The sequence below is a fragment of the Lepisosteus platostomus genome, chromosome 23, assembly GCF_059453375.1.
Source record: "Lepisosteus platostomus isolate fLepPlt1 chromosome 23, fLepPlt1.hap1, whole genome shotgun sequence".
Classification (NCBI taxonomy): domain Eukaryota; kingdom Metazoa; phylum Chordata; class Actinopteri; order Semionotiformes; family Lepisosteidae; genus Lepisosteus; species Lepisosteus platostomus.
The window spans coordinates 16682784-16710235 of record NC_142633.1 but is presented as its reverse complement, the minus strand read 5'-3'; the positions used below and the strand labels follow the sequence as shown (position 1 = coordinate 16710235).

The 27452-nt window shown below is 50.2% G+C and overlaps 2 protein-coding genes across 4 annotated transcripts; one reads left to right on the top strand and one right to left on the bottom strand.

Moving 5' to 3' along the window:
* Nucleotides 1-1290: 1290 nt before the first annotated feature.
* Nucleotides 1291-11139, top strand: ca6 (carbonic anhydrase 6). Of its 2 annotated transcripts, none has more exons than XM_088617515.1 (10): nucleotides 1291-1509; nucleotides 2346-2528; nucleotides 4569-4717; nucleotides 5778-5873; nucleotides 6959-7025; nucleotides 7129-7286; nucleotides 8011-8137; nucleotides 8601-8687; nucleotides 9734-9766; nucleotides 10229-11139. In XM_088617515.1, the coding sequence occupies exons 1-10, from the start codon at nucleotides 1389-1391 to the stop codon at nucleotides 10843-10845; spliced, it is 1638 nt and encodes a 545-aa protein (XP_088473641.1). In that variant the 5' UTR covers nucleotides 1291-1388; the 3' UTR covers nucleotides 10846-11139. The 2 variants fall into 2 exon arrangements, with proteins under 2 accessions (XP_088473641.1, XP_088473642.1); XM_088617516.1 differs by having other exon boundaries at nucleotides 1292-1509; nucleotides 8604-8687.
* A 728-nt stretch (nucleotides 11140-11867) lies between these two features.
* slc2a5 (solute carrier family 2 member 5) lies at nucleotides 11868-27402 on the bottom strand. 2 transcript variants are annotated; one of them, XM_088617517.1, is made up of 12 exons: nucleotides 22381-27402; nucleotides 21593-21691; nucleotides 20445-20605; nucleotides 19936-20060; nucleotides 19064-19216; nucleotides 17858-17983; nucleotides 16551-16738; nucleotides 16007-16117; nucleotides 15342-15443; nucleotides 14744-14819; nucleotides 14497-14624; nucleotides 11868-12571 (listed from the first exon to the last, which is right to left on the bottom strand). In XM_088617517.1, the coding sequence occupies exons 1-12, from the start codon at nucleotides 22423-22425 to the stop codon at nucleotides 12329-12331; spliced, it is 1557 nt and encodes a 518-aa protein (XP_088473643.1). In that variant the 5' UTR covers nucleotides 22426-27402; the 3' UTR covers nucleotides 11868-12328. The 2 variants fall into 2 exon arrangements, with proteins under 2 accessions (XP_088473643.1, XP_088473644.1); XM_088617518.1 differs by lacking the exon at nucleotides 16551-16738.
* Between the last annotated feature and the right edge of the window lie 50 nt (nucleotides 27403-27452).

Sequence of the window (27452 nt, the reverse complement as noted above, 5' to 3'; positions counted from 1 at the left end):
AGAACCATCAGTCGCTTGCCTGCTGTCTGCACAGTTCTCATACCTGGGGCGGGAGGAGGGATTGAGACAGGAGGTCTGGGGTCCGTGCGTGCCTTTCTCTCAATCGTTCTTCCGGACTTTCCCTTCTCTGTCTCTGTGTGGGAGCATGTGACTCCCCGCTCCTGACCAGATGCCAGTCTGTCAGAGGGCAGGGTAGGGCTGCCCCCCCCCCCCCTGGGGGCGCCTGGCCGATGCCCATTCATGCAGCTGTGTGGATTGGGGGTGGGGCGGGTTCAAGTCACAGATGTCAGGTCACGAGTTCCGAGTGCTGGCCCCGGCCTGCAAATAAACAATTAAAAATTAACATCGTGTGTTGCCTAACGATACACACAAAGGCTCACCCTACTCCACCGCGTATAGTATTCGTACACTGAAGGACATGAAAAACACCACACACGCATCGAAGCCACTGACCTTTCTTGTGTTTTTAATGCCTCTCAGTATATACTCATAATAATGTTTCTTTATTAGCCCTACACAATTTCTTGCATTAGGAATGCGTCTTTTTGCATACCCCAGCTTTTCTCTATGGAGACACAGACACACAGACAGGGAGAGAAGCTTGGGGTCAGAGCACAGGGTCTGCCATTGTACGGCGCCCCTGGAGCAGTTGGGGTTAAGGGCCTTGCTCAGGGGCCCAACAGAGTAGGATTCCTCTGCTGGCCACGGGATTTGAACCAGCAACCTTCCAGCCACAGGCACAGATCCTGAGCCACAGAGCCACCGCTCCGCCCTGTTCATGTAGAGTGAAATAGGTTCATGCACATATTAAACCACTTTAATTTTAAACAACCTGTCTAAAAAAAAAGAAACAGTTAAAATCATTTAAAATGAACTTTTGCAACAGCAGCAGGAATAGTCTCTTGCTGGAATTATTCCGGGTTTAAGGACGCCTAGAGAAAACTGAATGGCCCTGTCATGGTTGGGGCTCACAGATCACTAGCAATTTAAAAAAAAAGCCTGTAAAGTCAAATGCCTTTGGACCAACATGGCCTATAAAAAAGCTTCATTTTGTACTTATTCGTACCCTGGGAGGCTTGTGTCACGTGGCAAACCTAAAAACATGGAAAAATGTATGTTGTTTTGTAAAATGGACTTACAGGATCTCTGCAACATGTGCATAGACAAACAGCTATTGCCCTCAGTTCCTGTTTACTTTCCATAAACTCATAAAAGAGCATGCCTTCAGCATGCTGTGTGTAAACTATTAGCTAACCAGCCAGAGGGGGAATCAATATCCGATTCCCGGTCTTCACAAACTTATCCACAAGGCCAAAGGCTATCTCATCTGAGCATGCAGAGCGATTTCCCCCTAAACGCTCTCTCACACACTCAAAGCACAAGGCTGGATGTACAGGCTGTTGTTGTTTCGAAGCTCAGCCATGACATGGGAATTCTGTCTCTGCTTCTGTTTTCTGCTGGCGCGAGTCAGCTGTGACAAAATTCAAGGAATACACTGGTCCTACAAAGGTAAAAAAATATTTCCTTCAGTTTTTTTACTAGTGTTTAAAACAATGTAAAGGATGGATAACTTTCAGACTCGGCACTCGTACACAGAAGTTTCTTTGCATGAGTCTGGACCTCTCTGTAAGTTTCTGATATGACACAGTGTCTAGGCACTGCTCAATGCACAGGGAAGCAATACAGCACAGCAATCCAAAGCAAACAACAGAGGTGAACTTTACAACACTATTTACAGCTAGAGCACGTTTCACCTCACACAATAGTAAGAAAAGTAAGCTCCTTTTCTTTTTTCAGTAGTTTCCTTCGGCTAATGAATGTAAAACAACATTTCACACATTTTGAATTCCGTCTCACTCTTGATTAATAGCATAGGATGAAAAGATGCGTTCTTATTTGCACTTGCGTGCCATGTGTGTGTCAAATACGTTTGCAAAGTGGAATTTTCCTGCATCTCAGACTTGTTTTTGAAAATGCATCAACTAAATCAATTCTAAATTCGTGCAAATTAACTCACTAATAGCGGGGAAAATCCCCGAGTTCCCACGGTGTTCTGTTCTCCCACAGGTTTATCTCAGAGCCGCCAGGTTCCCGGGTGGGTCAGAATTTTAATTCTACATATTGATAGAGTGATATAATCGATGTTAAGGATGCGCCCCGCGACTCGGGCGAGTCATCTTCTATGGAATCGTATTTAAAAAAAAAACCCCGACCTCGGTGCGGTGCCAGGTCTTTCTCACGATACAGGAAATTAACGCGAACTCCTGCCAGGCTGCGGTGAGCTCGAAGCAGCTCCGTATCCTCTCTTTCAAGAGTCACGCGTGTCTTTTTTCCCTGTCCGCAAGAGGGCAGCCTGGACGAGGCGCACTGGGCGGAGAAGTACCCGGCTTGCGGCGGCCTGAAACAGTCGCCCATCGACATCCAGAGGAAGAGGGTCCGATACAACCCCAAGATGCTGCAGCTGGAGCTGACGGGCTACGACGGCCCGCAGAAGGGAAACTCCCTCATGACCAACAACGGCCACTCAGGTGCAGTAGCGCCCAAGAGCGAGCAGGCGACCCCACGCGTGACAGCCCCAACAAATAATCTCCCGTTTATTCTGGGACCACGGCGCCGGCTGAACACGGCTCCGTGTAGCCCGTGAGCTCATGCTCGTGATCCGCACTGCTGGGTCCAGTGGCCCGGTTCTGCAGTCCCATACCTGCTCGCTCGCGCTGGCCAGGGGCTAGCGTGGTCTCAGAGTAAAGGCGTTTTGTTCTTGTTTTTTTTTTTGAAGTGACTGTTTACATGAGCTTTAAACACGCGCGCTGGAAACAAGTTCCTCTGTCTGCTTTTAGTGTTGGTGTGGCGCCGCCTGGTGGGAAAACGCATCCAAAGATGCAGCAGGAAACGCAGAAGGATGTTGTTGGTGTGGAGCTTGTTATAGCCCTTGATGTGTTTATTTGACGTGTATAATTTGTACCATAGTGGTGCACTGGTTAGCGCAAGGTCCCTGGGTTCAGTTCTGGGGTGCTATCTGTATGGAGTTTGCATGTTCTCCCTGTGTTTAAGTGGGTTTCCTCTGGATGCTCTGGTGGCACTCAGTATGAGTGTGTGTCTGCCCTGCAATGAACTGGTGTCCCATTCAGTGTGTATCCTGCCTTGCGCCTATTACCTACTGGGATAGACTCCAGCTCCTGGCTGGAATAGAGTATATGTATGTATCTGGAAACAAAAATCAAAATTTTGCTGCACAGGGGCCCTGGGTTCAATCCTGAACCTGGGTGCTGTCTGTGTGGAGTTTGCATGTTCTCCTTGTGTTCGTGTGCATTTCCTCCAGGTGCTCCGGTCTTCTCCCACAGTCCAAAGACATTTTGGTAGGTCAGTTGGCTCCTGAAAAGGTTGACCATGATGTGATTTTGTGTGTTTGTGTGTGTGATGGACTGGCGTCCTGTCCAGGGTGTACCCTGCACTGCGCACGTTGCTTGCTGGGGTAGACTTCGGCTCCCTCCGTGTGACCACAGCCCTCAAGGCCTTGTTCACCGAGCTCGTGCTGTTGCCGTGGTCTCGTGACTCTGCTGAAGTCCTCCAAGCTCGCAAGGAGTATTTAAAAAGCCTTGGACTGCCTGTTTGCTCTCCTGGTCCGCAGTGTTGTGGAACCCGCCAACCTGTAACATCGCGCCTCTCCTGTCCCCGGTCCAACACACACACACACACACACACGGATCACTCCAATACTTACCAGAGCCGTCGCTGGTGACCCTGGGCTCCTTTCCACACGCCCCTGTGTCGAATCAACAGCAGAAGGGCGGCCGATCTCTTTCCAAAACGCACTTTCGTTCAACTTTGACATAGCAAGCAACCCCAGGAGAAACACTGTCTAATCCGATTTGAAATGCTAACCTGGAGTAGGACAGGGACAGATTCTTGAAAGCGCAGGGACGTTTCCGCAGGATCGTGCTGTTTTGGTTCGGCAGGACTAAAGCCCTAATCCTTGTGTCGGGATCGGTCACTTGGCAACCAGGTACAACTGGCACAATATTATGGGAGGAAACGAATAGCAGGGCTCAGGGCTTCTGTTCCTAAGTTACATTTTCCTCCTGGATAAAATCCCAAAACATTCAGTCACAAAAGGGGGAGGAGGAAGAAGGAGAGGGGGGAGTACATTACTAATCGTTCTGGGATACTGTCTCCAATGTTATAATAATAATAATAATTGCTTACACTTATATAGCGCTTTTCTGGACACTCCACTCAAAGCGCTTTACAGGTAATGGGGACTCCCCTCCACCACCACCAATGTGCAGCATCCACCTGGATGATGCGACGGCAGCCATAGTGCGCCAGAACGCTCACCACACATCAGCTATCAGTGGGGAGGAGAGCAGAGTAATGTAGCCAATTCATACCAATTCATGTTATTGATATCCATTAAACACCTCTTCATGTGTGCGCGTTGAACTCGTTAGCGTATTGCCCTCACGCTCCTGATTGAGTCCCAGTCCAGGCTGCTCCCGCTCATGCTTCCCAGAAGCCTTTGCACAGGCGACAGCAGGAGCTGAGGCCTTTTCTCCTCTCTGCTCCCACAGTCCAGATCAACCTGCCGCCCAGCATGGTGATCACCCAGGGCCTGCCCGGCCGCTACACCGCGGTCCAGATGCACCTGCACTGGGGGGGTATGGACCTGGAGGCCAGCGGGTCGGAGCACACCATGGACGGCATCCGGTTCATGGCGGAGGTACGGCGCGATCGGACGAACACGCAGCCAGCGCGGCTCAGCGCGGCTCAGCCCTCCCCATGCCAGCCCCCTTCCCGTTTTTGCCTTGATCCCGCCACGCGGCCCCCGGACTTATTCCTGCTCTGCATCTGTGGAAAGCCAGGTGTCAAAATGCTCATTAACACGGAAATACTAAAGTTGAATAAGGGAATCCCAGCTGCCCTCTCTGCCATGATACCCAATTTCCCTATGGGATTAATAAAGTATTATCTATCTATCTACAATGGCATGGTGGTGATGCCCCTTACAACAACCTGTTGCCTAGTATTGGTAGGAGGAATTATGGTGGATTCTAGATGCAATTGCTGTTTTTAACTTGGGGTGCAAACCAGTCGACCGTACAAACAGAGTCAGTAATTCTGAGTTCTCACCAGCGTTGCCCGGCGTGGTCTGGCTCCTCACGGAGATACTCCTTCCTGGATAGCCTGCACGGCACGGGGAACTCTTGGAACGGGATTTCAGTTTTCCTCTCATGTGCAGTCGGGCTTGTTTGTCTGCTCAGTGACTATGGTGCCACAGAGGACGTTGCTCTCTGCTGCTGGAGAGCAGAGCAGCCCTGACCTACAGGGCTTGTGCCAAAGGTAGCATCTGGATTGTTTCCACACACATTAAGGCTAACGAACTATAAAAGCAATGCTTAATGACCCCCCAGAACTAAAATCTATTATTTTTATAAATGATTAGACTCATTCATCTTTACAATTTCCCCCTAATTTAACTGTTATGTTAGTACATCGATACAGGATAGTTTGCACTGTGCCGTCACTGCCGGTAGATGATTCTGGACTCTTCCTGTCCCTGGAGAATTCATTGAAACAGGCAGGAGTTTAAACAGACGACGTTTCAGTTCCTCAGCGTTTGAAATAGCCGTGAAATCACCGTCTTTCCTAAAGGTGTCTCGGATTGCATAGCAGGAGAGCCACACAGATGTGTCGCACTCTGAATGAGTGACGCACAATTGGAAAGAGTTCTTGAGTATGCCTTTTTTATTTTTAAAATGTTGTTTTTGCTTTTGTTGCAGTTGCATGTTGTCCACTACAACTCCGACAAATATAAGAGCTTTGCCGAAGCTGTAGACAAACCTGACGGATTAGCTGTGCTTGCATTTTTCTACGAGGTAAACTCACCTTAAGTCTTCTGCTTTCTCTCTCTATATAGATTATATGCTCAAAGTGCTAAAGCTACAATAGTCAGCCCTTATTCCCTCATGACCTGCTCGTGTGCATTGAAAAGGACTATGCACTCAGTTATCCACAGGTCCCTCGAGTTAAAGGAGAGATGAAGATAATTCATCACACTCCACACATACACACACACAGAAACAGCAGTATGCAGCATTGCTCTACATATAGTACTTCATGCCCCAGCAAACAATTATAGTAAAAACAGGGAACACACAAGCTGAAGACAAAATTCAATGACTGAAGCAACGTGCTTGTCTGCTGATTTCAAAAAGCAACAATTAAAAGCATGTCTGCCAAAGGGGTACATTCTTCCAGATGGAAATTTCAGAACACAGAGAGGCTGCGAGAGGGGGAAAGAGTCTTCGGGCCGTGAGCTGGAGAGTTTTGACATACATAATGCAACAGGGGAGAATCTGATCGCTGCCCTGGCTGTGATTGGGTCAGCTGTGGTGCGTGGCCTTCAGAGTAACCCAGCACACGGAAGTGTTTGGTGACACACAAAGAAGTTTAGATTCAGTGACGCTAATGTTAACAGGCAGCAGCAAAGCTCCCAGACAACCACTGATCAACTAATCCGGGCCTGTATTCCGTTTGACAGCTGCTTCCCTCCAGGATGTGCTCAGGCTGTTAATAGCAGCTGGTGTAATACAGTTAGAGAGAGGTCAGAGAATGCATCAGCTCTGTAACGCACAGCATCATTTCTTAGATATTGCAACTCAGGGTGACAGCTGTAGCCTGAGTGCTTCTGAATACCACAGTATTAAACAGGCTTCAGTGACAGGCAGAAGGCAGACTAATTAAATGCATAGCCATACTGTGATGGACTATTTGTTTCATTTTTTTTATTTCGGAAATGTATTATTAATGCACAGCGTGAGCAAGGTAGGAGATCTCAGACTAGTTAAGTCCAGCTCCTGCTGCGACACTGCGCACATCTACTGCCATGTACCTGGTGTTCCATATTGATCAGGATTATTCCATTGTATAAAAATTGAACACAATCTTCCTTCCCTTCCAGGACGGGCATTTTGAAAACACTTACTACAGTGATTTCATCTCGAACCTGAAATATATCAGGTATGCAGGTGAGGCAATGTCCTTCGACAAGTGTTTGTTTGCGGTGTACCTCTCTGTGTCTCTCCGCCAGCAGCGGCGGTTTCCCTTGTCCTGTGCTCTGCCTCCTCGCAGGCCAGTCCATGATCATCTCGTCGGTCAACGTGCGCTCCATGCTCCCGGAAAACCTCTCCCATTTCTTCCGCTACCAGGGCTCTCTCACCACTCCCCCGTGCTACGAGAGCATCCTGTGGACGGTGTTCGACACCCCCATCACCCTCTCCCACAGCCAGGTACAGACCGCGGTCCGCCCCTCTCCAGCCGGCCTCCCTGCAGGTCTCCCAGGACCAAAAGCAACAGCCAGCATTTCAGCAGCTGTGTGTGAGCTGTGTAAATGCTTTACTTGAGCTCAGCACTCATTAAATGTGAAGTCCAGTTCGACGCCGTCATGGCGACTTGACACCCATGAGAAGGATGAGCAGGGGGGGAGGCCTTTGCCCCATCGAGCTGTCTGGTCCCAGGATTTCATCCGGCCATTTCTGGGAGAATCCCACAGTAACAGCTTCACCAACGTGGGCGAGGTGGTCTGTTCCAGACCCTCACAACCCACCCCCCACAGTCCAGGCTCCTTTACAAGGGGAACATAGAGGGAGGTGAACTATAGGAGCTGTGGGTACGTGCACATGCACATCAATCCATTAGCTTCATTCTCTGCATTGTTCCCCCCTGCTCCCTGTAAGTACCGAATCTATGAACTGGCATCATTACTCTGCTCTCCTCCCCACTGAGAGCTGGGGTGTGGGGAGCGTTCTGGCGCACTATGGCTGCCGTCGCATCATGCAGGTGGGGCTACAGACTGGTGGAGGTGGAGGGGATCCCCATTACCTGTGAAAGCGCTTTGAGTGGAGTGTCCAGAAAAGCGCTATATACAGTAAGTGTAAGCAATGATAATTCTAATAATTATTGGCCTCTGGCATCACAGCAGTCTGGTCTCCTTCGCTTTCTTGTGTTTGAAAGATCAGAAAGCTGGAAAGCACCCTGATGGACTATCGCAACCAGACGCTGTGGAATGATTACAGGGTGGCCCAGTCCCTGAACGACAGGGTGGTGGAGTCCTCCTTCCTGCCACGGCTGGGCAAAGGCAGTGAGTATGTGGGCACAGAGGCACCTCGGGCTCCAGTCACTAAACCGGCCTGGTCGGTAGCTAATTTCCCAGCATGTACCGGGAAAGGCACTGTTTGACTTTGTGCTGCTGTCTCACTGCGCTGCACTCTCTGGCGCCACCTAGTGGTGCCGTCATTGCAACAACACAGAAGACCGACCAGTGTCGGGAATAGGTTTGCGATTAAAAAAAACAAAACACGATAGTTGTGTTTTGAAAAAAAAAAACACTTGACTTTCCCAAAACACTGAACATTGTAAAGATAAAAAAGCTGTCACAAAAAAGTAATCTTGTATTCATGTGTTATGAATATTTTAGGACTCATAAGGAACACAAAGGGGATGTTTTAAAATGATCCCCTAAACATTTTTGCCATGCTGAATACTTTACTGTATTTTCCAACAGTTACCAGTGCTCAGCCACTGCTTTGATTTTCTTCTAAAAGCAGCTTTCTGCCGCCAAGAGGAGATTGAGTCCAAGTTACTGAAGATCGAGGGAATGATCAACTCCTTGGGGAAGCAGATCCAGACAGGTGAAGACACTTCTGCTGCTTTTGTGTGTCCAGTCTTGAGGAGGTTCACGTCATGTGCTCAGGACATGCCAGTCACAGGGAGGAGGTGCTGTTAGGAGCATCAGAAAGGTTAGAAATGGGAAGTGATCTTGGTGGCCCTTTTGGTTGACAGCAGCTTGTTGATCCTTGAGATCTCACCCAGATGTTCCTCAAAGTATCCCCCGGGAACTGTCTGCAACAGCACAGCCAGGTGGCTTGATCCAGGCACCCTCAACTTCCTGCGTAAGGAAGTGTCTCCTGTTCCCAGGTTAAAGTGCACACCCCTTCACGATACAAACTCCTGGAGAAAAAGAGGTCATATAAGCTCACGAGGAAACTGGGACACAAGTCGTGAGCCTGCTGGGTTTTTGTGGTTCAGCAGAGATGCTGCTGTAACACCTGCGACTTAATAACACGACAGTGATGCACGACAGGGTTAGGGATGGTTTCGGTGTAACCGAGAGATGAGTTCTGAGGACCAGGAGTCATTCTTTTAAGAACTGATAAGACGGATGTTTTAAGATCGCACTGGCTCGCCCAAAGCCGCCAACTTGACAACACAGACATACCGAAACACAGAAGGGCCCCCCAGCGGGCAGGGATTCTTCAGGAGTAAGCGTGTCTGTGTGTGGTGATACCCAGCCCCACCAGGGATAGAAACACCCCTGGATTCTATTGTAGTCACCCGTTACAATCATTCCTGTACCCAGCTGGTCAAACCCAGCTTATTCGGGCACATGTGGCCGAGCAGCTGCTAATTAAACATAGGGACCTCGTACTCCAGTCATATAAAAGCCCGCAGGATCTCTTAGGAGTCATTGAGCACTGCCAGAAAAGTGCTGCCATGAAATTATATAAGAAATATAAAAAGAGCTGTATCTTCTACTCGGAATGATCTTGGTGCTGGCTGATGGCGGCCAGCAAAGCGACTGTCTGTGACTGCCTGCCTGTGCATAGTCGTGTGGCACGAAGCTCCGGGCTGCCGCGGCGTGCTCACTCGCACCCTCTCTCCCTCTCCTGTCTCCCAGGCTCCCTTCCAGGACTCCAGCAGCATGACTGTGGTGAGCCCCTCTCTTTCTCTTCACCGAAGAGCACGTTCCCTCCCGAGACTGCCCTTCTCGTGCGCTCGCGAGGCCAAGACATCTCTGACTACTGGCAAAGGCCACAGCCCAGACTCGAATCAGACTGTGTAGGCGATCACGTGACTAATAACAACCCCGCCCAGCTGGGGAGTCAGCCACAGTAGCCGTACAGGCAGAATAAACAGGACTTTATTAAGGTTCCCCTTGCCCACTGGTGTTAGTTCCGAGCTTTTAAGTGGAAGCTCTTGTCTCGTACATCTTGGTGTTGGAGAGGGCTAATGGACTCTGCTGAGTTTCATCCTCTTTTCATCCAGCACAGTGACTGTCCCATTGCAAGCACGGCCCGTCTGGGCTGTACCTTCCCCACTGTTAGTGCCACGGCGGGCTTGAGCGAGAGGCTGACCCCCTGCCTGCGACGTTAATTCTGTCCCTTGTGCCCAGGCAAGAAACCTCACGCCCCCTTGGTCTTCCACTTCCCCGAGAGGAACACGAAGAGCTACGCCGAGGTGCACCACGAGCACGGCATGACGCTGTCCTCCTTCACGGTCTGCATGCACATCAAGCTGAAGGCCAGCGGCGTGCACACGGTGCTCTCCTACTCCAGCGCCGGCCACGACAACGAGCTGCTCATCACCGCCGGCTACGAGGTGGGGCTGTGGGTGGGCAACGAGTTCGTCAACTTCCCCCACAGCTTCCGCTCCCAGAACTGGGGCAGCTACTGCCTGACCTGGGCCTCGCACTCGGGGGGCGCGGAGCTGTGGCTCAACGGCCTGGTGAGCGAGGAGCAGTACCTGAGGAGCGGCTACGTGCTGCGGCCCGGGGGCACCCTGATCCTGGGCAAGGACCAGGACGGCCTGCTGGGCATCTCCGACGCCGACGCCTTCGTGGGCCACATGACCGACGTCCACGTGTGGGACTACGTCCTGAGCTCCTCCGAGATCCGGGAGCAGATGTCGTGCCGGAACGGCACCCAGAAGGGGAACGTCTTCAGCTGGGGGGCGACCGCCGTCAGCCTCCACGGAGGGGTGCGGCTCGAATCGGAGGACAGGTGCCCCTAGCCTCGGGACTGGACATTCCTCGGCGCGGCGCTGTTTCAGAACCAGGCAGGTACAGTAGATGACGTGAGCTACGGTAGGCAAACAGAGCAGGAAAGCGAACTTCCGTCAGGTGTGTCATGTCCTCACTGACAGAGGTTAGCTGTCCGCGCACGGCCCGGCTCTCCAACGGGAACGTGCCGCATGGCATCCAGGGATGTGAGGAATCATTACGGTGTTAAATACACTTTGATTTTATCTGCATACGTCTCTAAATCATATCTCTGCATCAACAATAATAAATACAGCTTCAGCAAAGTTTTTTTATGACGGCTCTGCTTTTTATGACTGTTAATGTTTGGCCTCCCGACTTTTAAAATCCAAAAAAGGTGTTGGTATTCAGGTGACGTGCTTTTTGTTAAGTGTGTCAGCAAACACATGCCAGTAATTACATGGTGAGGTGAAGAGTTGAGTTCACAGTATTGACTCAGTTGAGCTGGGAATTGAATTTGATATCAATGAACAGCTCCTAGGTTTTGCTTAATTACTTTTGGCTATTTTGTACACATTGGATACAAATCAATCTGATGTGATTATTTCTGCATGTTCAGCTTTGGAAAACCAGCAATTCATTTTGACATGTGCATGCACACCACGTAGAGGCACACACAAACATACACACATCACGCACAGGCACGCAAAAACATACAGACACACGACACACACAAACATACAGACACAGGCACACACAAACATACACACACACAAACTTACAGACACACACTACATACAGGCACAGTCAAATGTGGACACACACTACATACACAGACACACAAATGTGAACACACATCATATACAGAGGACACACACCACATTTGCATCACATACACAGACATCACACACACACACTCATGTTCTCTTTTGCAAGTTTGCACGGTGACCGACGCTCCATGGTGTGCGTTGAGATGGGACAACAGACCATCTTTCAGGGTTGCCCTCTCTCTCTCACAAGCATCTCTTTGAGACAGTTCAAATGAAAAAGAAACTTTCAAAAGGCAAGCAATAAAGTTTAATGAGGAAATAGGATATTCACAGTTATTTTTAGCGTGATCTCATTTGTGGGAGTGCTTCATGTAATAAGCCTTAGACACTACAGGCAGTTAAAAAGCTATTAAAGTGTTTTCACTTGGTGCTAAAGCAGGAAAGAGAAGAGCTCCTCACTTTTCCAATGTAGTGAACAGGTCTCGTTTGCGTGTTCAAGCCGGAAGTTTTGATAGCGCCGTCTAAGATGTCTTGGGAACAGAAAATGAGTGATCTTGAATAATGTTGCTCCCGTTTATGAAAACATGAGACACTGAAACAGCCGTGCAATTTAGAGCGTGATTCTGACGGAAAAATAAGTTCTCGTTTCTTCCTTTGCCATCACTTTAATATTGTTCACCTGCAATCAATGCAGAGGTCATCATCCAGACAGAGGACACCCCAAAGAGACGACAGGGGTTCAGGTTCACAGTCTGCTCGTTTTGAGCTCGTCTGGGTTCGATTCTTGCGCGCCGCAGACCGGTCTCGGGCTGCTGGCCTCGGGCCCTGCGGTCTCCATCTCCATGTCGGTCTTGTTCCTCTCGGCGAAAAGCTGGCTGACTTCCTGGAAGGTTTTGTTTTTGGTCTCCGGCACCACGATGAAAATATAGACCAGCGTCGCCAAGCAGATGAGGGAGAAGATGATGAAGCTGTACGCGCCGAGCCCTTTCTGAAAAGACACAGATGTGAACGCTGGAGAGAGCAGCTTGTGAAATGTACGTGGTGTTCTCTGAGCTTCCTTGTGCTTGTGGCCAAGCCCAGTCCCGGGTCACCCTGCACCAAGTTTTCATTGCAGCCAAGCTGAACGACCTCACCGAAGCCTTAATTGAGCTAGCAAGCTGGATTATGTGCAAGTTTTATCCCACTTGGAAGTTTGGGATTCTATTTCACTGGCAAAATGCAATCGATAAAAGCCAATCTTGGACGTGTTTAAGAGCTGGAAAAAATTAAAAGAGGTCAAACTAAACCAATTAAGAAGTCAATTAAGTGTTCCACTGAGTAAGCGAGAGCTTGGCTGGAATGAAAACCCGGCAGGTGGCATGCCTCCAGGAGCCGGACTGGGAAAGCCGGTCTGAGTGGCTTTGTTTTCTTTCTAATGGCTCAACCCTGCATTCACAGGCCTGGGTGGGCTACTGTGCTTAAACCCACCACCCTGGTCTCCTCGCACTGTCCCTCAGCGCGAGCCCAGCGCCATGTCACACTCGTGAAAGAGCAGTGCCACCAGTTTCCATATAAACACGCTTCCCTGCTGCCTGCATGCTGCAAACCTTTTTTTTCTGCCGCTATAAAAATCAGATTGTCCGCCGTCTCGTTTCCAACAGTCAATCTTTCGCTGAGAGGGAAGTATTGATTTTTCAGAGGCTCTTGGGCTCCTTCTCACTTTCTCTCCCAGGATAGTGGAGAACAATTTTATATCTATTACAGATTTTTGATTGTTTTATTTATCTTTTCATTGCATCTGCCTTTGTTAAAAAAAACAAACATCCCCTGTGCTCTCTCTTCCTACAGCACTTCTGGTTTCTTTCCTGAGTCTGTGCACTCTGTGTACTTTATGAGTTCTCTCTCCAGCGGTAAAGTGCACAAGTTTGTCAATGTAAACTCCTTATGTTTCCAAACAGGATGTGACAAAGGGGGCTTTGGTGTTCGGCTGATTTCCCTCCTGGATTTGTCCTCTCGTACAGGATAATGACTGAACAGCCAATTTTCCTTATCAACCAATTAAAATAAGACGGTACCAAACAAATTAGCATCGGAATAGGGATGTATTCCCCCAAATTCTAAATTTCAGTGCCTTTCACAGGTCTCTAAGGGAGCTGATTGTGTCAGAAGACAGAAGACCAGTGACCTTTATGAAGTGACCTCCACATGGAGATGTGGAAAGTGTTTAGTTGTGGTTTTAAAATGAGGTGTAGTTAATAAACCATAAGCAGAGAGCAAAATATCAAATAATTATTTATCAAATAAAATCCCCTCATAGTTAGCAAATAAAAACATGCGATGGAAATGTTCCTGGACATTACATAAACAATTTTAATTATCCCCATTGGCGGTTTGAAGATTCTTCACACTGCAAGGAGATTTTTGTCTTGGCTAGGAAATGGCTGACAGGTTGGTGACCCCCGCTGGTCACCCTGATCCCATACGTCCATTTTCTAACCCCTTTATCCAATTCAGGGTGGTGGGGGAGCTGGCTCCTATCCCAGCATGCAACGGGTGCAGGGCAGGCTATATCCTGGATGGGATGCCAGTCCATCGCAGGGCAGACGGACACACACACAGGCAGGCACACACACACACACACACACACACACACACACACACACACACACACACACACACTCACTCACTCACGCCAGGGCCTATTTAACCCACCAGCATGTCTCTGGACTGTGGGAGGAAACCAGAGCACTCAGAGGAAGCCCCCACCAGCACAGTGAGAACATACTGACTCCACACAGATGGCACCCCAGGTCTGGAACTGTGCCCAGGGCCCCAGGCAGGCAGTAATATTCACCACTGCCCCACCCTGCTGCCCCCTGAGCCCAACACACCCCTCCCCCTCCCTTATATTTGAGTGGCCTGGGAAGCCCTGACCTCCAGGAAGGGGAACAGCAGCCCGACGGTGAAGTTGGAGAGCCAGTGCACCGAGCCGGCCACCATGAATGCTGCCGGGCGAGAGGACTGCCGGAATATCTCCGTCGTCACCACGTAGGGAATGGGACCTGAGGAGAAGGGAGGAAGGGGAAACAAGGAGAAACTCTCGCGGGCTGGTTTGCCTTCTTGCGGAAGTAACTAAAAATGAAAGCAGTGCTGTTCCTAACGTGGGAGGAGTTGTACTTACTGGGTCCAATGGCATGCCCGATCACATAGATAACTACACAGGCAATGCTGAGATAAGGCATCCACTGGACTGTTTCCTGTGAACACAGTGCAACAGCCTTTATCAGTCTCCCCTGTAATGATTATTAATTTGGAGTAATTACAGTGCTTCACAGGGGGGGAGCAGGCAAAGACCTCCGGTCATACACGTATCGTAGGGCTGTGGGCAGCTGTTCCAAGGTTCAGACAAAGCTACTTTACCGAATGATGGGAATTCAAGAACATAAGAAGAATTTAAGAATAGAGGAACATTTAGCTGAATGGGCCAGATGTCCCCGTCTCGTTCACATGTGTTCTTAGGAAAGGTTTCAAACGAAAGGGGGCCGTTCAACCTTCTGTATGAAGCTTGGTGAACTGCTAGGAGTTAGCAGGATTTCAGGATCACACCCAGACGCTTCCTGAAGCCAGTGTTTCGCCTTTGAACCCTGGGCAGCTCGTTCTAGACTCCGGCATCCACGGCGCTCTGTTCCTGCCCACGTGGGTCGCACAGCTTCGCTGAGCCAAGGAAGAACTCTTGTCCCTCCTTGGTGCTCCTGAGCCTCAGCGAGTGTGGAGCTCACCTGGAGGATGAGCGCCGCCGTCAGCACGGCACAGGCCCCACAGCAGATCCCAAAACCCACGAGGAGCAGCAGCCTCCGGCCCGCGGCCTCCACGACGAACACCTGCAGCGGGGAAGCCAGAGCACCGCACACACCATCACCAGGAGCAAGCAGGGGAGGGCGTGAAACACAGTTTTCATGGGCGCAGTACCCAGATGAGTCTCATCCTCGCTGAGCCATGGAAGGAGAGATTTGAAACGAGAGGCAGCGAGGCGTCAGCATGTATCTGGACCTGCTTTTTACTGGCCAGCGTTCTGTTTGACGCAATTAAGCTGCAGTGCAAAGATGGCAACGCTGATGATGCTCCTATAAATAAATACGTGGATCGTGTCTATAAACTCTGTCTAAATGGCTGTCGTCTCTCATTGTGCTCCCATAATGTGGGACAAGACAGCCTGAAAGATGGATTAATGATACAATTCATTGCACTCCCAAATTGCACGGCAGGATATTTCCAGGATAAGTCGGTTCCTGTGAGCTACACATCATGAAAATTGCTTTGTCGCTTTGGAGAATGGGCTGCCTTCGCCGTTATTTCCTGAGGGAGACCGTGCGCTGCCAAGACACTTGACACGCCGCACGTGTTGTGAATGAGATCAGCCGTACAGCCCGTTCCGAACTCTTACCGCTGCCACAGTCATGAAGACGTTCACCGCCCCCGTTCCAGCTGTGACGTACTGTATCTGGCTGCCCTTCACGCCTGCCGAGCTGTAAATGCTGTCGGCGTAGTAGTAAATCTGGAACAGGAGCACACAGGATGCTCTTTACTGGTTTTTCCCCGGGTTGGGAAGGAGATAATCCAGACGCTCCCTTCGCCACATCACATCACTGATCCAATTCAGGGTCCCGGGATAGAGCCTGGGACACCAGTCCATCACAGGGCACACAGGGACACAAACACACACTCACTCCCACCAGCACCGATTTACAGAATCAACTGACCTACCAGTATCAACCCCTGCACCCCCCGGCCGCCTCACTCCCTGCGTATAAATGCTAAATCCCTGTCTGTCGCTCCTGCTGCCATGTTCCCGGATAGACCCCGGAAGCAGGCCCAAGCACAGGACAGGACGAGGACAGAACTCCCCAGCTCATCGGAGCAGCTGGGAATTGCAGCAGGCGCGGCCGGGAAGCGCGGCCGGGGGAAGGAGGTGCACCGCTGCGCCTCACCGCGTTGATGCCGGACAGCTGCTGGCCCACGTTCACGGCGACGACGGAGAGGAGCTGCCAGCGCAGCGAGCGGACGCAGCACAGCCGCCGGGTGGACAGACGGCCCTCCGACCTCTCCGACCGGTCCTCCAGGCGCATCTCCGCCAGCTCGCCGTCCACGTCCTCCCGGCCGCGCAGCCTCCTCAGCGCTGGGCGGAGAGAGCACCGGGGGTCAGGCCGTTCGCCGAGGCTCCTCCCACCAGCGGGACTCGTCCGCTAGCCTTTCCCACTCATTCTGGGATTCCGCGGCCCCCCGCTGGTTTTACCCACGATACAGCCTGGCAGGTCGGCAGCAGCCGCTGGTACTGCGTTCAGGTCAAGATGAGCCTCTCGTGGGTCTGCCTGAGAGCGACCAGCAGCACTACTGCAAGCTCCTTACCCAGCATGCACAGGGCCTTCTTCGCCACCTTTCGCAGTTACAGCGGCCCTGAATCTCTTCGATCCACGTCCGCCGTCCAAGAACCTGCGCTCACAGCAAACAGGCTGATGTGACGTGGCAAGACCAGCCTGTTGATCACGGATGTTGTTTCTTTAAAGGAGTCAGGCCATGCTCAAGGAGAGCAAACGCCAATGAAGGTCTGAAAGGCTGCTGCGTTAACACTGATTAACATGTAAAGTTCACTGCCAACCCATAAAAACACGGCTGTTATTAGGAGGCCATGACTGGTAAAGGCCAGGGAGAAATATGGTCAGGGTGCCAGGCCAAACACCCCTACTCTTGGGATTTTTTAAGACCACGGAGTGTCAGGACCTCAGTTTTCTGTCTCATCCGAAGGACGGCGCCTTCTTTTACAGTATGGTGCCCCCGTCACTATACTGGGGCAATAGGACCCACACAGACCGCAGGGTGAGCGCCCCCTGCTGGCCCCATTAACACCTCTTCCAGCAGCAGCCTCAGCTCTCCCCAGTAGGTCTCCCATCCAGGTGCTGAGCTTCTGTGGGCTGCCAGCTGTGAGTTGCAGGGTGACGTGTGTGCTGGCCTATATCACTGTGGGTGTGTTGGCCCCAAGGGGACAGTGCAGGAAGAGGCATCATGCGGCCCCGCTGCTCCAAGGAGACGGAAGGCCGAGCGGACACAAGCACACAGGGAGCCAAACTGACTGTCTTTCACTGCACAGCGAGCGCCGAGCGCGTCATCCTGTGACCAGACCAGGCCTTTACAGTCCCGACCGGTCAGCCCGTCAGAGAGGTTAAAGAGGCCTCAGCAGAGGGACACCTCTCCTGCCGGGCCTTGTGTCACCTGCACAGTGCAAGTAAGGGCTCTTTACCTCTCCTGGCTTCTTCCTCGTCCTCCCTCTGGATGAGGGTGTAGCGGGGGCTCTCGGGGAAGAAGGGCAGGCACAGGAGCTCGAGCAGGGCCGGGACCCCGGTCAGGGCCAGCATGAGCGGCCAGCCTGCCACAGAGACAGAGACCTTCGCTGAGCCCGAGGCCCGTCGGACAGATGGAACCGGACGATGGCACCAGAGCCCCTGGCGTGGACAGGGGCTGACCATCTTCCTACCCCACTCCATAACGCTCCCCGTCAGCCTGGGAGCACGCACCCTGCTCCTGACCTGTTAGAGAGAGCAGCTGGACGGGAGGTGTGCTTTTATTCCTAGTTGTAGGGAGAAGGAAGAGGGCTGCTCTGCTTTAATCTCCCACAGGATAGACCAAAGAGGCCGTGATTCTTATTAACATCAAAAGGGTGCGAGTCCATTCAGAGGGTTTGACACAAACTAACAGCCTTTCCTTTCCCCCCTTGGCTCTGCTGCCAGCGAATTATTTAAATTTCTTTGATCACCTTTTCTGTCTCTCTGCCTTTGTGCTGTTGAAATCCCGTTAGGCTTTCGTTCACTTCCAAAGGATTTTGTTTGTTCTTCCTCTGGAAAGGGGGCAGTGAGGAGTGGTGGTCAGAGCTCTGGGGTGTCAGCTGGAAGGCTGTGTGTTGTCCCCCATCACGGATGCCGCTGTCGTACCCTTGACCAAGGAAGTGTACCCCAGTCGCCCCCATACTGCTGGGGACAACCCCACCATGGGCCGGACTCCCATCCAGTGGGGATTCACAAAGTCTAAGTTTGCATAAAGCTATGAAAACTGGGATAAGCACCAGCCTGATTAGTAACTAGGCTTGAGTGTGGACTCTATGTACCACACCTGAAAATAACAGGATAACAAAAGGCTTTAAGACTGCTATGGTTTAATGAGATCCCGTCTGAGATCATCTTAGAGAGCCAGATCTGTTATGATAAACCCTCAGACACTGCCAAGTCTGTCTCAGCCTGTTTCTTTCTCACTGGACACATAGAGCCCAAGTAACCCAAGCATTCTTCTCCAAGGTACAGTGCGCATTCGAAAAGGAAAGACAAATGCTACAAAATCAAACAGAAACTGTTTAACCTGCCTACAGGAACTTTTGCATGACATTTTGAGAGATCAAGGAGACACATTACAGCATCACTGGGTCTTGTTGTGACGCACAAGAACGTTCGGGTACCTCTGGTGTTACCCAGGATGCTTCTGATGCCCAGTATCTGCGCTGTGAGGATGCCGATGGTGATGAAGAGCTGCGGCACGATGCCGATGGCCCCTCGCAGGTTCCTCGGGGAGAGCTCCCCCAGATACATTGGCACCACATTGGAGGACAGACCTGCAGGGCGTTAGAGAGGAAGGCATGGGGACGTCATGCATCCCAAAACCTTTTATCACGCCTGCCCGGCTGGTTCCTCCCCTGTCTTATTGATCCTTCCTCTTCCTTCAGTTCACTAGAAACGATGCCGGCTCATCCGAGCCCTTAGATCTGCTCTCAGCTCTGCCAGAGGGTCCTCTGTCCTGATGTCACCACTAGCACCACACAGAGGGGCCAGGACAGGGCGCCAGTTTCACCACAGCTGCCGAGCTTTCCTTGCGTGGACGCGAGCTTCAAGAACGCTGTGGTAGTTTCGTGGTTGAGACAAAGTCACTTCACGGGGTGGCGAGTGTGCAGGGCCAGGTGGCTCCAGATTCCTGAGCACATGATACTCACACGAGACACAGTGTAAGAAGGCTTTATTCTCCAATCACCCACCAACACCACGTCACGAGTTCCTTGATATCCCAAACAAAAATGATCTAAATTATCCCCATGTGGGAATGTGAATCTTAACCCTCCACCAATCAGCCTAATGAATCAAAACATGAACCTTATGTGAACCTCTCTGAACACACAGTGGTTCAGTTTGTCAACAGCCAGCACCTTCGTCACTACAGCTGGCCTGCCCCAGTAAGAGACTGATTAAGGACACTGTGGATTTTGCATTTTGCTGTGCACAAGAACACAACTTTAGCTTTGCATTGCAGTTTCCAAGGCAGTCCAATTCTCTTCCTCACCTGCGCATATTCCCACAAACACCCGCGCGGCTATGATGATCTCGTAGGACTCGGCCGCCTCGCTGGCCCCCATGAGAACAGCCGGGACGACGGAGAAGATGTTGTTAAACAGGAGAGTCCCTCTCCTGAGGCGCAGGGGAAGGAGGACGTGAAAAACATTTAAACCTCAGTTACCACCTCGATAGGAAAAATGCGTCTATTGTAATGACACAGTCCCAGACTGGTGTCCACATAGCATGGTACCTGGTCCAGTAGAACCAGCATGTCAGAGAACTTGTATCTCAGCTCAGTCAGCTTAACTGAACCAATGAAATAGCACCTCAGAGTCTGGAGCTTTAGAGAGACCTAGAAAGCATGAAGACACAGTAGATACTACACAGCACCACTGTGCTTGGTGTTTCCAGCCTCCCGCATCAAGAGCAACGCTGTGGACGAATGAGTAAGGCGCCAGACCACAACCTCCACTGCTCAAACCCAGGGGCTTAAAAGCCCTAGACCTGTTCTCCTACCTTCCCAGCTTGTTTACCAGCGGCGCCACCATGAGGGAGCCGAGAAACCCGCCCAGGGGGAACATGGACACGGTCAGCGACCACAGCAGGGTCAGGAAGCTGTCGTCGATGGGGGCCCCAAACCGCTCGGAGTACGTCCTGTTGTAGAACTGCTGCATGAACTGCAAGAGGAACACCCAACGGCCTCCCGTGAGCCTGCAGTCCGGGCTCCCGAGCTCAGAGGCCAGCCGGGGCTCAGATCTTCGCCTGGACTCCCCTTTCCGAAACGCTGCACTGCCAAGCTAACCCAGAACATGACCGCTCGCTTCGAATTTGACCGTTTGGTCTTTCAGTGCCTGCCTCCGAGTTTTCAAACCCGTCTTCACTGTCCGGTAATTGCTAAAGCCCTTAACTTTGGAAAAACTGGGGTTCCTGGTGATCTGCGAATCTTGACGATCTGCCTGGCCCCTGTGACTGACCTGTAGGTAAGTTCTCTGGCCCCTGTGTACCCCAGTTTACTGTAACTGCAAAGGGGGCACAGCAGGGGTCACAAACCCAATTCCTGCAGGCTCTACTGTCTTCTAGTTTCCATTTCAGCTGTCTTCTCTGCTACACGGCTGGTCTAATTCTTCAATTAGCTGCACAATCTTGCCTCCTCGCCAGGCCCAAAGGTGATTATAACCGTGCGTTTGTGAATATCTTGGGTGATCAACTGTAAAAAGGACCTTGAGAAAAATCGCTAGGTGGGTCCAATTTAGAAAACAATGAAGTTAAGTGTTTAATTGACTATTCCTTTAGACCAAGAGGCACAAGGCCCTGCCGGTGTTTGAGACCCTGAGGGCAGAGTTTTCACTCAATGGCTACAGTGAGAAACTTGCACTAAAAATCTCTGCAGATTCTTCGTCTCTTGTGAAAATCTCTGCTGTAGTTCACCTCAGATTCTTCATCTCTCGGAAGCCTTTAAGTCACCATACAGGACATATTTTAGGATTTGAATGTCTCTCCTGTCAACAAACAGCCATAAAACTATAAGAATGATCATCTCGTCGTCTAATTTCCAGGCACTCCAGCCTCCTAACTACTGCCAGGCTTCAGCCCCTACAGCCCCTGTCTGCACGAAGATGCTGAAAGCCCGTTTATCGCCACGTCGGGGAGGGACGGCGCTGTACCGGGGCCGGCGAGTTCACCACCGCGATGTTGTAGCCATACTGGAAAGAGGACCCAAACGCCGAGATGAGGGTAGCCAAGGCCAGGACCGGAGTCAGCTTCTAGAGCAGAGAGGGGAAGCAAAGTGCTGAGTCCTCCGGCTCGCTCCGAGCCCCTCCGCAAATAACTAACAAGTTCAGATGCAACCCACAGGACTTACATAGCCCCCGCAAGCTCAGGAAAGCATTATAAGGCGCCGTAACACATCAGTGTTCTGTTTTTAAGGTGAAACATGCAAAACCGAGAGAGCAAAGTCCCAGCCCTGGCAGCGCTCATCGAGGCTCTCCATTCACCAGGAGCAGTGCAAATTGAAATCAAATTGTAAAATACAATCCCACTGCAGCTGGCGTTTCGTTTTAAACAGTCTGCGAGTCTGTGGACAGTGGTGGCCTCATCGGTTTGGTACCAAGAGATTCGTGCTTCCACCAAGAATTGATCATTTTTCCCCTTCTTCAGGATTTCCATTAATATACACATATGTAATATTAATTAATATTACAATATAATATAATGGTAATATATCCATTATATAATGGTAATATAACCATTCACACATTTATACTTAACTTCAACATTATTTGCATGTGCAAAATTCAATTAAGAACCTTATGCATGATCCTAACGGCAGGTTACAGCACCAGTCTGTCCTGGTGCTGAATCCATGTACATCCTCTCCCGTCACTCCTGCTAGCAGGAGTAATTCCAAATCTAAAAAACAAACTCGGAGCGCTAATGAATCCAGCCGACTCACCCCTTTCCTGAGATCGGGGTTTTCCAAGATGTTTGCACCTGCCATTGTCTCGCCGTAGCTCTCAGGAAAAAAATCAATTTGTGCTTCGGGTGCACTTTGGACACTGTATCAGAGTTTGCCATGATCGGCAGTAATAATTACTGTCGGCGCTGCCCACAAATGTGCCTGAACAGTGACACACAGCTCAGACAATTATTGACTAGCCAGTGCTCAGGAAAGCTTGGTGGCTGCTGTAAATAGTGTTGATGGACCTGTAGGTGGCGCTCTCCGTGGTCAGGACCTAATGAATAGCAAGAGGACATTAAACATGAAGTAAAGAAACATCAGAGATCTGGAATTTTATAGTTGATAAATATTTCTCCCCGAGTTATATGTATACTATATTATGATTAATGTATTTGTACTGGTGGTGTCAACCACTGGAGAACTCTGCTCTTTGTTTTTCTCATGAACCTCATTGCAGAGTAATTCTGCAGCTGCAGGTTGAGAGATGAAGCACAATTCAACACGGCGCTTTGACATCAGCGTGCTTGCTGTCAGTAGAGGCACGCAGAGCCCAGCGCGCACTGGAAGCCATCTGCGCTGATCCAGGACATTTCAAATCACAGCACAGAAACGCTCCCACAAACACGGCCCAGCGAGACCAACGGAACACATTGCCGGAAAGGGAAAATATCTGCTCTTAAGCAGATGGACTCCTTATGAATAAACAATTCTTTTTTCCACTATAATCTGTTCATCAGTGTACTACAATAAAGATAAGTGTAATCATAATAAAAGTACAATTCCATGACACAAACATAAAACAGGCTCTTACCATGATGACTCTACAGCTTCAGCTTTCCCAAGGCATTCCTGGATAAGCAAAACTATCACAAAACCCCACAACTCCTGAGACAGTCAACCGGTTAGAAAGTCTCTGGTGCCCCCCGGTGGACACTATCGCACACTACAAGTGTCAGACAGAAGTAATGCATAGACTTTACTGTAATGTAAACAAAGTAAGTGCCCCCCTGTTCCCAGTTTTAAAAGCACTCATTAGCAGATCGTTACTTGTGCTGTGCAGGTGCTGCACCAGTGCGTTCTGCTCATTAACACGTGGGGATTCCAATCTCGGACACTATAAGTAAATAATCAACAATTCCAATTTTTTTAGAAAAGAAAGGAATTCTTGCACAATTAAGCTCGGAATGTAACGGATTAAAAAAAAGTTTCAGGGTAGCATAACACATCCTGTTTAACAGGACCTATAATCCATTGTCACTCAATGTGTCAGAAATTAAAGGACAGAGCTCATATTTAAGACTAAGAAACAGTCAAGACTGGGCATGAAGTTACAAAATGAAAGTAATTAACGGCCCTGAAGGAGTCCGTCTTGCTCGGTACCTCGGCCGCGCTGAAGACAGAGCCCAGCGACACTCCCCTCCCACCTCACCCGTGCGACTCCAGCACCGAGGGAACATTTCCATTTTCATCCCCGTCTCAGGGTGACCAGTACCGTCTGCTCAGAAAGTCGCTTGACATCCGAGTGAGACGCACCCTGTGCACGTGAACCGTGCGGCCCTGAGGCGGATCTCAACTCCCCGCGCACGGCCGTGACAAGAACCACGCAGCCTGTTTACTGCACTACAGCGGGGACGAAACACCAATTTGAAATGGATCACAAGAAGAATAAGGAGTCGATGCACCAGCACGAACAATATGATCATTTCGCCATTAACCAAACGAAGCCTGCCTCCCTGCAAGCTTGTGAATCAATAGCCTGACATCTTGGCTGCTGACGAGCTCGCCCACAGCAGCGCTTCGATCACTCGGACTCTGCAGCTCCTCTGGGGAGCCGCTGTACGGTGAGTACAGCACATAATAAATCACATATCCCCTGAATAAACACATTTTTAATGAAGACCTTCATTGATTGGTCTTTCTTGCTGAAACGCCCTGCTTTTGTTGGCTTAAATCTATATATCATTTACATCCATCAAGATAGAAAACCCCTGTACATCACAAAAATACCGTCTTCTAACTTTGTTTTTTAACACGAAAAGATGCCAGGGTGCCCACAGTTGCATCTGCGAGTCTAGACTAAAAAGGCAGAGTTACTGGGCAGGGTGCTCCAATGTGAACCCACACACCCGTCCCTCCTCCTTCAGGCCGATTCAGAACGGCTGGCCTTGTGTGTTGGAGAACAAGAGCATGTTAAATACTTGCACACGAGAGGCTCACCGCGCCACAGATACGGGACCATTACCCATCCTGGCCTCCCCTGGGCCCCGCCGGGACCCTACCCTCTCACTCAGCGGAGAGCAGGAAAGACAGGTCCAGTAGACTGAAGCTCTACAGACTGGATCAAGAGCGACTACGAGGAAACTTAATTGTGACATTCCAGATCCTGGATACAGATACTGAATTCCAAATCACATTAAAAAAAACATGTAAAAAAAAGACAATCCCTAAAAGGAGCTGTTTCACACCCCTTTCTTCCTCTACCCACTTGGCTTTTAAATTATTTGCTCACAGTCTGAGCTGGGATCTTCAAACGGTGTCCCTGAGGACCTCAGTGTCTTACTGTGTTTGTGCTCAATTAAACCAGTCTTTGTTCTCAGTGACAGAAATAGCTGTTTACATTTTTCCGCTCACACCACACAAGAGAGCTCTGATGAGTTTATGGCAGTTCAAAGGCTCTTCCTGTGGTCCTGGGAGGGAATGAGGCCCCTTAAAAAAAACTGCACGACCTTCATTCTTCTTGGCAAACAAGAGGTGTGACTCTCACGTGAGATGGAGGCGTTCAGACCCACTGGACTTGTGGCAGACTGGGCTCATGGCACTCAGGCTAATGCACAGAGCCTCAGAGCGACAGCGAGCAGGAGGCAGGCTGCAGGTACAACATGAATACACGGCGACGAACACATAAAGGGATGAGCACACAAGTAAACGAGTCGCGTCAACAGCAACCACAGCTGAACTGTAGTGCCCCAGGCCGGGGGCTCTGCCCTGGAGGTTGTGTTTCCGAGGAGACAGAAGGACTGGGCTTAGGTTTCAGTGCGAAGAGGTCGGAGGCTTGGCGCAGCACAGAGGAGGCTGTTGTGGTGAACATGGAAGCGTGGCTCTGTGGCTCGGGCTCGGAGAGACCTCACATCTGAGAGCGCGCTCAGCCATCACAAGACAGGCTTCTGAAGGGCTTTTGGCCTGGCAGGATGCCAGAGACTCAGTCTTGCCTGTTGAAAAGCCTCACTCGAGGACAGTTGTGTGTGTGTGTGTGTGTGTGTGTGTGTGTTAACACATCCCGCTCCCTTTCCACAGCAGGCACAAGGGGGCAAACTCCCCCCCACAGAAAACTGACCAATAAATAAGAAAAATCACTACAATCTTCTCTGCGGCGCCTGTGTAATTGATTGTAGATTATTTTGATCCATATGATCAAATCATATGGATCAAAATATCCATATGATATTGGATATCATATTGGATATCCTCCCACAGAGTTTAAAGGCGGCACCTAGAGAAAAACCCAGACCAGATGATGCACGAGGCACCCGTCCACAGACCGGACCTCGGACAGGGCCAACTGCTCACGGCCGCCATGGAAACAGGACCCGACAGGGACTGGGCTCTCCTTGGACTCCAGCCCCAGACCCACGAGCTGGAGATCAGATGACCGCTGGACACACAAGGCCAGTCTGAGCCACAGGACGAGCGTTAACGGATCCCTGCGCTTTTGTGAATGTAGGCAGGGAGTTGGAACACACTGAACGACGGGGGAGCAAGGCGGCTGATTATATCTTATCAGCAAGAGCCCGGGAAATTGAAAACAGGAACAGGAGACCTGATCTTCCAACTTCAACTGCATGACCAGCAAACAATATTTACAAATGACCACCACAACTGGAGAGGAGAGTTTCAGTTTTCAAGAGTGCTGTACTGGGAGACGTAATACATCCAGATGTTGGTAGTGCAAGATACTGCATATTCATGGCGATAGGAGAGAGCAACACACAAGCTTTTAGAACTTTTGTGGTCACAGCCCATTCACACCAGCACTGTGGCCTGTCGCTTGAGCTACAAACTGTCAAGTTTCCCTCTTCTGTTTCTCCTTGGTTTGGTTTCGAAATCAAAAGTGGAAGTTAACTAAGCGTCGGGGAGCTGCTGCTGCTCAGCTGAGGGGAAGAGAGGTTTTTCAGCATTTCCATTTTTTTTGTCTCGCATCAATCTTCATAATCTAAAGTGAGAGAAGATGTTTTTGCAGGCAACTCTTACGGTATAAAAAAGATAAATGCATTGCAGGTCGAGTCCAGTTAGGAAGGAGAAGGATCCGAAACCCTGGCACGATCCCCTTGGTTGAAGAGGGAGAGCACCGGTGCAGGAGCAGACTTCCCGCAGTGCAGCCACTGAAACACACCCCTGTGTTTTCTGTGCCCCGGCCCCCCGAGCCCGTACAGAGCTCCTCTCCGAGAGAGGATCGGGGTGTCCACACGACGCCTCTTCCTGTCCTTGATTAGTGGGATGCAGCGGACTTCCCTGTTCTTGGTTTTGTAATGAGGTGCTCATCGAAAGAGTCGGAAGAAAGGAGGTAAAAAGATTAAAGCCTCATTATTTGTGTTTTGCTCGGGTAGCTTGAATTCCCACTGGATTTTGCTCTAACCTGAAAAACATCTTAAAGCCTAGTCCGATGGGAGTATTCTTCAATGCACATCCTGGGTAAAGATAACTAGATCACCGTTATCCAGACGTACAGAGACAAAACAGTTCCTTTTCTTCTGGCAGTAGAGAATGATTCTACTTTCTCCCTGACTTGTAAGCAAAAAATAAAGTCACAAGGTTCATTACAGTGTAACTTTTTTTTCCACATCTGCTGAACCAAGCAAACACACACATAACAAATTGCATCAGAAACCCGTCTGATGGTACAGCTCACACTGTGGCCTGTCGAAAACATACACTGAATCTGAGTCAAGAGGTGAACTAGCAACCCAGCAGTGCAGAAGATACTGATACAAAACATCATCAAGGTCTCTCTCCTTTTCAAATATTTTTTTACATTTCAACTCAAACAGTTCAGCTGACAGTTTTAGGAG

What these genes read in the sequence shown, in the direction of transcription:
- slc2a5 (XM_088617517.1), bottom strand. Translation starts at nt 22,425, where the DNA reads ATGGCAGGTGCAAACATCTTGGAAAACCCCGATCTCAGGAAAGGG. An exon ending in GTTTGTGGGAATATGCGCAG is followed by an intron (nt 19,217 to 19,935) that starts GTGAGGAAGAGA and finishes AACGCCCTGCAG; the next exon opens with GTCTGTCCTCCAATGTGGTG. An exon ending in CGAGGAAGAAGCCAGGAGAG is followed by an intron (nt 16,739 to 17,857) that starts GTAAAGAGCCCT and finishes CTCTCCGCCCAG; the next exon opens with CGCTGAGGAGGCTGCGCGGC.
- ca6 (XM_088617515.1), top strand. Translation starts at nt 1,389, where the DNA reads ATGTACAGGCTGTTGTTGTTTCGAAGCTCAGCCATGACATGGGAATTC. An exon ending in AATACACTGGTCCTACAAAG is followed by an intron (nt 1,510 to 2,345) that starts GTAAAAAAATAT and finishes CCTGTCCGCAAG; the next exon opens with AGGGCAGCCTGGACGAGGCG. An exon ending in GCCACGGCTGGGCAAAGGCA is followed by an intron (nt 8,138 to 8,600) that starts GTGAGTATGTGG and finishes TTCTTCTAAAAG; the next exon opens with CAGCTTTCTGCCGCCAAGAG.